At 50.7% G+C, this 12,436-nt stretch overlaps 4 protein-coding genes across 4 annotated transcripts; all 4 read left to right on the forward strand.

Annotated features, from left to right (window-relative positions):
* Positions 1-489: 489 nt before the first annotated feature.
* N7498_001002 (rhomboid family membrane protein) lies at positions 490-2,142 on the forward strand (the record flags this gene model as incomplete). The annotated part of the gene is made up of 3 exons (XM_058448065.1): positions 490-943; positions 1,009-2,033; positions 2,086-2,142. The coding sequence occupies 3 exons, from the start codon at positions 490-492 to the stop codon at positions 2,140-2,142; spliced, it is 1,536 nt and encodes a 511-aa protein (XP_058313476.1).
* A 5,382-nt stretch (positions 2,143-7,524) lies between these two features.
* Positions 7,525-7,971, forward strand: N7498_001003 (uncharacterized protein; the record flags this gene model as incomplete). Its single annotated transcript, XM_058448066.1, has 1 exon — positions 7,525-7,971. One exon carries the CDS (start codon positions 7,525-7,527, stop codon positions 7,969-7,971), a length of 447 nt encoding a protein of 148 aa, XP_058313477.1.
* A 1,500-nt stretch (positions 7,972-9,471) lies between these two features.
* On the forward strand, positions 9,472-11,135 carry N7498_001004 (Zinc finger DHHC-type palmitoyltransferase; the record flags this gene model as incomplete). Its single annotated transcript, XM_058448067.1, has 2 exons — positions 9,472-9,670; positions 9,733-11,135. 2 exons carry the CDS (start codon positions 9,472-9,474, stop codon positions 11,133-11,135), a joined length of 1,602 nt encoding a protein of 533 aa, XP_058313478.1.
* Positions 11,136-11,394: 259 nt separating this feature from the next.
* Positions 11,395-12,261, forward strand: N7498_001005 (ubiquitin-conjugating enzyme E2; the record flags this gene model as incomplete). Its single annotated transcript, XM_058448068.1, has 1 exon — positions 11,395-12,261. One exon carries the CDS (start codon positions 11,395-11,397, stop codon positions 12,259-12,261), a length of 867 nt encoding a protein of 288 aa, XP_058313479.1.
* Positions 12,262-12,436: the final 175 nt, after the last annotated feature.

Genomic DNA, 12,436 nt, shown 5'->3' on the forward strand with positions numbered 1-12,436 from the left:
AGAAGTAGCTGAAAGTACCCATAGTCATCGCTATAGGACGATGGCTGAGCCAAGTCCGCGCTCCCATACACTGCCATGGCGTGGACGTGGCGTGAACATGGCACGAGGGCTGAGAAACGAGCCTACGAGGTGGGATTTGGGCGTAGCAGGCCTCGAGGTGGCCTAGAAGTGGCTTGGGGATGGCGAGGAGTCAAGACTGGAGAGTGGAACTTGCCAAGATGAGATCGAACGAACCACGCACACGCAAGGTCGCCGCGCGGCTGTGTTGATCGCCGCCCAAAAATAACTTCCCCGGTAATTAGACTGCCTTTCTTTCAACTTCATCTTCTCGTTTACACCACACACTCTCTCTTCATCTGTTTTCCCTTTTACAATCGCTTATAGGGTTTCCCATCTCTCGCTTTGTTTGTCTTTCACTAAAGCGCGTTTCTTCACGAATTTACGACCCCCGATCAGGCTTCCCGCAACCTCGGCTGCCTGCTGCCCACCATGGCCGCCAACGAGTATTACCACTCGAACATCCCTAACCCTCCGAGCTATGATCAGGTCGCAGGTCATTCGGGGGACCGTCTCCATGTCGCCCCAGGCTACGGCTACGCCACGAGCAATTACAACCACACCGACCCCTCCGCCCCCTATCACAGCCGTGAGAGTCAACAATCTTTGCAATCAGAAAATGGTGCCTATCCGGCAGTTGGGCGTGTTACAGACGGCGACAATTATTCAGAGAACATTCCGTTGAAGGCACAGACCCAGTATGGGAACAATCCTGAATGGATGCACCAGCAGACTGAGTACCCGCCCTCACCAGGGGCCGTGGAGGACCGTCGGCCACGTCCAAACAGAAAAAAGCCCGGCTTCTTTCAGAAGAAGCCGGCCTGGGTGACTTACACCCTGACGGCGATTCAGGTTATCGTCTTTATCGTGGAACTAGTGAAGAGTGGTGAGTGTTGCAGGCTTCACACAATGTTGGGAGGCTAAACTGACACTTTTTTTTTTTCTTTCCAGCTCAATTGACAGGTTCACTTATTGAGACTAAGCCCATGTTTAATCCCATGATCGGCCCTTCGCCATACGTGCAGATTTACATGGGTGCACGATATGACCCATGTATGAAGAGTATTCCGAACCTTCAGAACAACACCGTGCCCGTCTACTTGCCATGCCCTAACACTACTACCTCTGCATCCGAATGCACATTGTCGGAGTCCTGCGGGATGGGCGGAGTGCCCAACCCCAAAGTGGGTGGCTCGCTGGATGACAGTCCTTCGCCGAACCAGTGGTGGCGGTTCATTACCCCTATATTCTTGCACGCTGGTTTCATCCACATCGGATTTAACCTGCTGGTGCAGATGACTATGGGTGCAGATATGGAGCGAATGATTGGAATTTGGCGGTATACCCTGACTTATATGGCCAGTGGCATCTTCGGGTTCGTCTTTGGTGGAAACTTCGCCACACAACTCCAGCCTAGTGACGGCTGCTCGGGCGCCCTGTACGGTATTCTGGCTCTTTACCTGCTGGACCTGTTTTATGACTGGCCACAGCGTGAATCTCCGTGGGTAGAGTTGCTCATCATGATTCTGGGTGTGGTCGTCTCCTTTGTTCTCGGCCTGCTTCCAGGTCTGGATAACTTCGCCCACATTGGCGGGTTCATCATGGGTCTGGCTATTGGACTTTCTATCATGCGCTCCCCGAACGCTCTGCGGGAACGAATCGGGCTGGCACGCCAGCCATACGTCGCCATGTCTGGCGGTGCCGGCCAGGCTGCCCCCGCCGCCGAGAACCGGAAGACGACCAACTTCACGGACTTCTTCAAAGGGAGGAAGGGCATTGTTTCGTCATCCGATGATAATGCCGATTCCAAGAGCCCGCTCCGCTTTCTCAAGGGCCGCAAGCCTCTGTGGTGGGCCTGGTGGCTGGTTCGCACGGGCGCCCTGGTCGCCGTGCTCGTTGCATTTATTATGTTGATTGTCGATTTCTACAAATACCCCTCGCCAAGATGCTCCTGGTGCTACCGCTTAAGTTGTCTGGTAAGTTTCTATCCCCGGGGCTTTTTTGAATAATTGCTAACTGTTATTTTAGCCTGTCAATGGCTGGTGCAATCAGGATACCATCAAAAGCGGTGGCAGCAGCGACTAAGCTGCCTCGCTTTTGTCTTTGTTCATTTGGCGTCTTGGGTCATTCGAAGCGACAGCCTAGGTATGGGGCATCTGTAAATAGAACGCTTTAATCGGACATGTACATCCAGCTTTGCTGCTATCTATCTCAATACATACGTACCGGATAATGTCTGGCAACTCTTGGCTTTCCCTTTCCATTTTAGTGCTCACCCCTTGCCACTTTTGGTCGCTGAGTAGAATTGAGCCTGACCTGAGCGTCCTGATTCAATCACTGAACCTAGCCTGAGAGCTTGAGTGATACCTACCTCAATAAAATGCAACACGCTAGCCCCGTTCACGTGCAGATTTTCCACGCTAGCTTGCACAGTTGCTCCAACAACAAAGGACGGACATCATCAATGTGACCATCAATCGTGGTCATCTGGCTTCTGCCAAGGCAGTAATCGCTCAATAGGATCTGTGCATTCGGCCAATCAATTTCTAATTCCGGCTCTGTGCTCCTAGGAGTGTTTCAACTACTAGCCCCGTTGTATACTAAGAAGACTACAGTTCATTCCGGGCCGATAAAATTAGCAGAAAAATAAAGAAGCAGCTCAAGATCCTGGGAGCTTGATACAATCAATGCCCCCTAAGTTGCTGCCTTGCGTTCGTGTTCACTGGGCATGATATAAAATCCGAGTAAATTTTGTTAGACTGACGATACTTTTAATTCTAACGTTATTGCCCGTAGAAAGCTTCTTTGGACAGCGAGGGTAAGTACGGTCTGAGCTGGTTCTCTGTCTAGAAATACTAATAGTTTATCGGATGCAGACATCTGAACCTATCCCCGCTTCCATTGCTGCTAAATATGCGCAACGGCAAGCTCTGGCCCTTCTTGAAGCTATCAAATGTACTGAGAGCCAAAATCCTGTCTTGACAGAGCTCTGCCATCAACTATCTTCCGTTCAATCCACTCCAGGGAGTTTAATATCAGGACTAGAGCGTTACGGTTGCGAAGTTCAAAGGAATCTCGCTTTGGCCATGTGATTCATACCACGATCATAGGATGGGTCCACTAACTGCCTACCTTGCGGTGTCAACGAACGGCTAACATTCGCGCTTGAACATTACGAGTTCGTTCTTTCAATCCAAATTCAACTCCCAATTTGCACCCCTGCGTGCCAAAAAAAGGAATTGCATGGGGAGTGGGGGCGATATCAGGAATGCAGTGGTATAACTCGCCAGCTAACGCGCATATGACAACAGAGCACAAAGTACAATTTGAGGGGTTCAGCTTGGCCTTCGTCCCTGGCCTAGTAGCATCGCGAAGAATTTCCCCTCACTATCGTTGGCCTTCGAGCTCGGCTTACCCTTCCTCGAATCACTTCAAATTGCCCAAACGTGCACACTCTCCCGCCCCGTCCACCCTCCCCCAAGCAAAATGAAGAACAAGGAAGATGCCAAAAATGCCGTTATGGGTATCGCCAAGGAATATGGATATATTGAAAAAGATATCATGGATCGAATGGAACCCGACGTCCGGGTCGCCGTGGAAGAGAGCATGCGTGCCAAGGACAAAAAAGCTGCCCATGCAATTAAGACGTCAGAACTTTGTCTCGAAGAATACTTTCAAGTACCAAAATCGTCCTAATTTGTCTTCTCTAGTCTTGCCAAACATATATATGCTAGCGACGCCCGGTTCATTTTTGAGCTTCTTCAAAATGCGGACGATAATCGCTTCACGCACGCCAACACGCAAGGCGAATCTCCCTTTATCTCCTTTGAGGTTTATCCGGATCGTATCGTTGTCGAATGCAACGAGGATGGATTTACAGCAAGAGACCTTTCCGCCATTTGCACAGTCGGGGAGAGCACCAAGTCAGCCTCACACGGATATATTGGGGCTAAGGGAATCGGATTTAAATCTGTTTTCATCGCTGCATGGAAGGTCCACATCCAGTCCGGCCATTTCTCGTTCTTTTTCCAGCACAAGAGGGGCGACCTAGGTCTCGGGATGGTTCTGCCAGTGTGGGAAGACACTAGTGATGTGCTACCCAATGCCTTGACCCGAATGACACTTTACTTGCACGAGGAAGGAGATCCACAGGAAATCAAATTCCTTCGTGATATGGTGTTCAAGCAGCTGAATGATCTTCAGCAGACATGCCTGCTTTTTCTGCAAAAATTGAAAGAGATTCGAGTGGCATTCTACGACAACCACGGAGTTTTACAAAGCTCTAGAGAATTTCGAGCTGGAGGTGCTCGTAACTCCCGCTACTCCCTCGAAACTGAAATGACGGACGAGAATGGCCAGACCACTGTTGAATGGAAGCATTACCATGTCACCAGACAGATGGCAACAGATCTTCCAAAAAGCAACAATCGCGATCATCCCGACACAGAGGAAACAACACAGGCGTTTTCAAAGGCAGAGATTGTCCTCGCCTTCCCTCTCACGAAGCTAAACAGGCCATTGTTAGAGCAGCAAGATATTTTCGCATTTCTTCCAATCAGAGAGTCCAGTTTCAAGGTTCGCATGACCCTTCGAGGAGTTACATGTGGGTTTACTAATCTTCACCACAGTTCTTGATACACTCGGACTTTGACACTAGTGCGAACAGACAGGATATTACGAACTCGAGACGAAACAGAGAGCTCCGAGGCTGGGTTGCTAAAGCATTTCTGAAAGCAGTCTCGGAGTTTTGTGAGGATCCAGACCTATGTTATTCTTGGCCAGAGTTCCTTCCTCCAGTAAAGGATGACACAAATAAATTTTGGTCCGTCATGTGTGAAGAGATCAAATCACTAATTCGCGAAACTCCTATCCTGAAAGCCCGACATGGAGGCAACTTGCGGAAGATCAATGATGTTGTTATTCTCGTCAAGGGGTTTATGGATGACGAGGATAATCCTCTTCTCAATGATTATACGTTGAATCCATTCCTTTCAAGCAGATACTCCCCTGTCTGTACAAACTTATTGAAAGACTTCGGGCTTGGAAGAATGCATATAAATCTGGTGGTCAATATGCTTCGAGACGATCTCGAGAGTCCGGGCTCGAGAATGAGGTCTGATTATCCCAGTGCAGAATGGCACTCCAAACTCGCGAGGATGTTGCTACTCCCTCCAAAAGAAAGGATCAGAAGCCTCGGTCTCCTACCTCTCAGAAGTGGCGAATGGGTGTCTGCTAGCAGCATGTCCGTATATTTGCCTACCACAAGAGGAATTTCTGTCCCGCCGGAAGTGGATATTAAAGTCCTGAAGCCATCAGCAGTTGCCAACAAAGACAGAAAATTACTTTTCGAACATCTTGAAATCACTGAGCCATCAATCGCAGATGTGCGCGCTTCGATATTCAGAAGCTACAGTTCGGGGCATTGTCGAGTTAGCAGGGGAGATTCAAAAGCTCATTTGCACTATTTATATCTAACTCAACCGCCGGATGGTACTGAGACAAGTTTCAAGGGCATATATATCTACAGCGAGGGCGGTCATATAGGGTACCCGCATCGAGAAGACTTCTACCTACGCGCCGGTCATTCTTATGGGCCAGAAGAACTTCTTCTTCCAACGGACAGCGCTCCTGGCTTTCAAACACTCCTGCTTCACCCAACGTATCTCGAAAATGCCCCTATCGCTCCCAGCCTACGGCATTCATCATGGAGAGAGTGGCTTCGGAAATTCGTTCTTGTGAAGGAAAGACTCAGCCTCTTTTCCCGTGATGGGAAGACGATGTCAGAGGCTTGTAAGTATGTCTCGGAGCACCGTCCAGAGAAGTTTCTTGGTCTTCTAAAGTATCTCTGGGAATACGAAGGCAAAAGGATCAGCGAGAATGATGACCTCGTGAAAACCATCAAAGATACAGAGGCCAGCAAATTTTGTATGGCAGATATTACGGCAACTGACCTTGACCAAACCTTTCTTCCTTTACCGAGTCTCCAGCAAGTATGCGCACGCTTCATGGAAGAATATGAACCATTTGCCTTCTTGAAGATTGATGAAGTAGCCGCCTTGGAAGAACTTGGCTCGCAATGGATTTTTCTCCACACTGCCTTTTCTGTTGGAAAAGATGATGACCTGAATTTTCTTCTTGAGATATTGCGGCGGATTCACCAGTCTGACTCCAATGATTCTGATACATTTCCACTCAGCAACCCAAGGCGTATCTTGGACCTCTACGTCTCACTTGACTCAAAGTGTCTCGGTGCCGAGGATCAGCGGGCCGAAAGAAGACGCGTCAGGTTCGAGATCCAGGCTTGAACAGCTAGAAACCATCTGCTGACAATCCACAGGGAATTCATCCAAGAGAACAGTCTAGTTTTCATTCCGCACCTTGGGGAGCCTGAAAACTACGCTCCTGAATGGTTTGATCTAGAATCCTGCCGATGGGATGGTCCGCCAGGCATGCGGTCAACGTGTTGCCTGAAGTATAGCTACTCACGACTGGCTGACGAGGATCAACTGGAACACCTTTCGCGTTTCATTCGACAAACATTGTCAATAAAAAGCGTCTCATGGAAGGACTTGGTAATTGAGCTCGAGGCAATGAGGGATGATGGTTGTGAAGATTTGGATCGTCACATGGCAGTATACGAATGGATAAGCAATCTGATTGTTTTTGGGGAGGATGTGAGGTAAGTTTGGGGTCATGATTCCGGGCTTAACTTGCAATCACTGACCTCTTCACGTCAGAAATGCATTTCAACAGAAGGAGCTTATCTTTGTGGTTACCGACGGGAAGGCTGGTTGGTATAAGAGCTCGGATTGTTTGTGGTCCAGCACGACAGAGATCCGAGGAAAGGTGACGCTCAATGAAAATTACGAAGACCTAGAGAAGTTTTTCATAGAGACCCTTGGCGTGAAAACGCTAACGTTGCAAATGGTCTATGATGAACTACTCGAGGCAGGTCCACAGGCCTCGATAAATGATGTCAAAGCTAAGATTTGGTCCCTCAACGCGCTTCTCCAAACAGAACCTAGCGATATCGATCCAGATGCTTTGAAGCAAGCCTGTGTGCTTCCTGTCATCAACCCCGATGGTACAAAATCTCTGGTTACTGCAAGTGCAGATTTTGCCATCGGAGATCGAGACTATTGGACCAAAAAGTTTCAGCACCGCATCAAGTTGCTCGATTACAGCCTCAAATATATTAGACATCTGAGAAATTTTTTTGAGTGGGCTAGACTTGGCCATCACTACTTGTCTGTTGCGATCAGAGAATTCACATCCGTCTCTGGGGAGACACGGCCACTCATCCCCAGGCGTGATCGAGACTTGAAACGGGTAGCGTATGGTCTTCTCCGGTAAGTGCTTTCAGTCAATTATTTCTATAAGATGCGTGCTGATGACAGCTAATTCTGTAGTGTTGCAGCGACTTTCAACAGCCCTCGGTACCAAACCGATCCGACTAGGCTTTACGAAATGCTTCGTACAGCCAACATCGAAATGACCGACGGGATCACGTCGGTCTTGAGCATTTCCCAAGATGGAAATGTAACAGAGGTAACAGAACCAACCGGTGGCTTGCATATTAGAGAACAGCAGACGAGGATTACAATCTACGTTCCTGTGAACAAAAAGAAACAAGAACTCTGCTTCAGTTCCCTTTTGCCTAAGCAGTTCACAGACTGGCTAATGCGAGATGCTATCACGCATATCCAAGACAAAGTTGACAGCACTTTGCTGGCTGCAGTCACTGCACTTTTGAGTAGTGATCCCTCAGTCATGGATCTAGTTCTTGATCACCACGGTATCATTGAAATTGAGCTACCAAATGAAGATCCCATAGAAGACGATGACGACGACGACGACGACGACGACGACGACGACGACGACGACGACGACGACGACGACGACGAGTCAGTGTAGCGGCCCGTCACGCCTCACATATCGACCAGTGAAATCTCTGCAGAACCTCTGTATACTCCATCTAGGTCGAGTAACGACATCGATCCTGAATCGTCCTATTTCCCAACCTCTCCTACAAACACCCCCTCACATCCCAGGACTCCACTATCTGGAGGTCTTTCAGAAGGGGATATGGGTTATTGCACACTTCTCAGCCAAGTAATAGGAGCGGCGAGAGAGGGTTCTTTCCCCTCGATTGGAACTTATGATATGAGTGGTCTCAGTGAGGCCCTACTTAGAGAAGATAGTGGCATGCGGTTCGCTGGGTTCGATGGGCCTGATGTTCAAAATGCGTTTCGGTCGGATAGTCAGCGTATACGGGATGAGAAGATTGGTGCCGCAGGCGAGCTATACGTGAGTTCCTATTTCCCCTTCGCCTGTGTCTGAGGCAACTAACCAGCGCCAAATAGGCCTTCGAACTTCTTTCAGCTCTTCGCCCGGGTTTAAGAGGCTGGGGGCGTCATAACTGGCAAAGCACAATTCGAAAATATGTCAATGTCCACCCCTACTATGAGAACATGGATCCCTGGAATGGAAGGGAAACGGCAGATCTCGTTTACAATGATACCGAGGGCGACCTGACGGCCTTGCTTGTGGAAAATGGGTATCTTGATCCCAGTAGATGGCACAATGCGCGACCGAAGTATTTTATTGAAGTCAAGACGACTACAGGGCCGCTTGAGACTCCATTCTGCATGAGCAAGTATCAATACAGGCGAGTAAGTATATCAGAAAGCCACCGGCCTGTTTGCGCTAATTCAATGTAGATGCGGGCAGTGCACAACAATGAAAACCATTCCGAGGTCTACATGGTTCTACGCGTGTTTCGTGTACGAAGTGAAACGATTGGCATGAGTATATACATGGATCCCGAGCAACTAAGATTGAACGGTGACCTGGTATTCAGGGGGGAATCATGGTCGGTCGTTCCCAGATATGGCTCTCAATCCTAATACCTCTCTTTATCTGGCCATTAACTCAAATGAAATTGATATTTTTCTGTGTTCTGAAGCAAATAACATTCCATGTTCTTCAATGTCTCTGTTGATAAGTGTTAATTTGGATATCACCGGACTGAATTCGGTCAAAGGTACCCGTTGCGGCTTGGATACGTGATCCAGAACTACTGAGCTATTTGATACTTCCTTTCCTTTGGAGTATTCCTTTGCCTTTTCAGGTATGAAAATGTTCACCAAAGATCCAGCCACAACAAAAATCACCGTTCATGGTAAACACGAAATTGTGCAACATAATGCATCGCTACATAGAATGCATGCTAGTTGCGACCCAACGAGGCTCTAAAAATAAAGTGGCTGAGACGGTGTGGCTGAGTCAGGACCTCCGCTTACGCAGTCTACAGACGACACCGGAATTCCATCTCCTCGGCGATGCGGCGCTTTCTGTGAAAACCAAAAATTATCTCGATGCCCCTCACCCACCCTGTGCCATCGAGCATCTATCATGGCCACCCTGGCCTCCTCAACCCCCACATCGCCTTCCTGGCCGAAACGAAGCCCACGCGCCTGGGCGCTCCGCTGTGAGCGGTACTGCTGTGCTGCGGCGAGCTGCTTCCCTCTGGTATTTGTCTACGGTTTAACGACGTGGGCTGTCTACGTCGAAGCTAGTATCGGACTGAAGGACTCGAGAAATGACTGGATAGGTAGGGAGGGTGTAGATACCCCGTGGAGATCGGATCACTAATGCCGAATGCGTAACGCGCAGGTATCCCCAGCACGATCCTGGGAGTCGTCCTTTACGGTCTTCTCAACGTTTCTTATACCATCGCCGTCTTCACGGACCCCGGTTCCCCATTGTCCTCGGGCCGCGGCAATCAGCGGCACAACTACAGCGCACTGCCAGTCACCGAATCCGAATTACCCGAGTTCACATCGTACACGGTCAGCTCGACGGGCTCATCGCGGTACTGCAAGAAATGTCAGTTACCGAAGCCGGACCGCGCGCACCACTGCTCGACATGCAAACGGTGCGTGCTGAAAATGGACCACCACTGCCCCTGGCTCGCGACATGTGTCGGACTACATAACTACAAGGCGTTTCTGCTGTTCTTGATCTATACATGTCTTTTTTGCTGGGTGGATTTTGCGGTCGCAGCTACGTGGACGTGGACAGAGGTCCTCAACGACACACGATATATGGACACATACCTGCCCGTGAACGTGGTCCTTCTGGCCATCCTGGACGGTATCATCGGACTGGTATTGACAGGCTTTACGGCGTGGCATATCAGTCTCGCCGTGCGCGGCACGACGACCATTGAATGCCTGGAGAAGACGCGGTATGTTTCGCCGCTACGTAAAGCCCTCGATCGACGATTCGAGCAACAACCGCTCAATGGCCACTCCGGGGACCTGAATCAGGAGAGTCTGAGCCACCGACTACACGAATATGGAAACCAAATTATAGATGCACATGCGAATGCTATCCCCGGTGTTACTCGCGTCGAGGAGGGCGAGGACCGCCTCTCTCCGGCACCTTACCCGCCCAGCCACGGACCAACACTCGGTGATAATCAGAACCTTACGCCCGCGCAGCAGGCACTCTCTCGATCCTACGCCGAGATGGAACGACAACGCGAACGCGAACGATACCAAGAATACCTCAACGAGGAAGACAGCGAGAAGATGCCCAACGCATTCGATCTCGGCTGGCGGCGCAACCTCACCCACCTCTTCGGCGACCGCCCACTTCTCTGGGCTCTCCCTGTCTGTAATACCACCGGCGATGGCTGGCGCTGGGAGCCCAGCACAAAGTTTCTCGAAACTCGCGATCGAATGCGTCAGCGCCGCGAGCAAGATGCGAACAACGAGCAACAGTACTACCGGGACCTGTACCAGCGCAACCAGGATAACTCGCGCCACTGGATCGGCGGTGCAGGCACCGTGAGCGCGCAACCCACCTGGACGCCGAATAGACGGCAGGATGCCCACACCCCCGAGCGCCCGCCGACCAGTGTATCTATGCAGACGTTGGCGCCCGCGTCACCACGGCCGCGTCCTGGGGACAGTGATTTCGAAGACGAACCCGAGACCAGTGGCTTGCTGGATCCCGAGAGTGGACGGCGCCAGAGACGCAAAGAGACGGATGAATGGCGTGATTGGGATTGAAACCCGTATTTTCCTTGCATACATAGATCGGCGTTTGAAGGCGATTCGCCGAGGGGCCAGGTTGGCACATACTTGTACGACTAGCATGCTCAATTAAATGTATATTGAAGCCATGATAATGATTATGGTGCTGCGGAGTACAAGATGGAACTAAACGAGGATCCCGCGTGTTCCAAGGATCCAGTACTCCACTCCTCCCGCAGTCGATCTAATCTGAACCTCCAATCCACCACCTCACCAACTTCCCACCACAATCAAAATGACCTCCCCATCAACGCGCCGTCTACTCAAAGAATCAACAGACCTCCACAAAAACCCAAGCCCGTACTTCACCGCCGGCCCAGTCGACGAATCCAACCTCCACGACTGGCACTTCACCCTCGCCGGGCCACCCAGCCCAAGCCCCTACGCCGGCGGCTTATACCACGGCCGCATCACCTTCCCACCGACATATCCATTACGTCCACCGTCCTTCCGCTTCCTCACGCCCTCCGCCCGCTTCGAAGTCAATCGCGAGATATGTCTTAGCATCTCGGGCCATCACGAGGAAACGTGGCAGCCGGCTTGGGGGGTACGCACTGCGCTACTGGCCATCCGGAGTGAGATTTTCGGGTCGGAGAGTAAGGGGCAGGTTGGCGGGATGGAGGGGAGTGAGACGCTGAGGAGGGAGTATGCGCGTTTGTCCAGAGGGTGGATGTGTCGTGAGTGTGGGGTTGAGAATGAGGGGGCTATGAGGGAGCTTTGGGAGATGTGTGCGATGAAGGGTGTTGAGGTTGATGTCGAGGGCGCGAAGGGTGAGGAGAATGGGGACAAAGAGAACCGGGGTGAGGCTATACAGTTTTCGAATGCCCCGGCCCCGTCACCACCTGCAGAGCCGGCCTCTGCACCGGCCCCTGTTCCTGCGCCTGCGCCTGTTCAGTCGCCACAATCACATTCGCAGCCTTCCGCGCCGGCCACAGCTCCAGCTCCAGCTCCAGTGGCCACGCGTCCTCGACCAACACCAACCATTCCTGCTCCAACTACTGAGCCGGCCAGTAGCCCGTGGCTGGACCGCGCTATCGTGGGCGTGGTTATCGCCCTCGTCATCCTGGTTCTGCGGCGAGTGACCGACGCCGACGAACTATAAACACTTTCATTAGCATCATCCGGATTCATAGGTTACAGCGCGGCGTTAATGGGAACTGATATACGAGTTATGCTCTGACCCTAGATACCTCACAGAGTACATGGAGTAAAACTTGAATATACGTGATATAGAATCTTTATTCATACATGAAAAGCAAGTTAATGCTACCTTGAAG

The sequence above is a fragment of the Penicillium cinerascens genome (genome assembly GCF_028974065.1).
Source record: "Penicillium cinerascens strain IBT 15544 chromosome Unknown contig_16_segment0_segment0, whole genome shotgun sequence".
Classification (NCBI taxonomy): domain Eukaryota; kingdom Fungi; phylum Ascomycota; class Eurotiomycetes; order Eurotiales; family Aspergillaceae; genus Penicillium; species Penicillium cinerascens.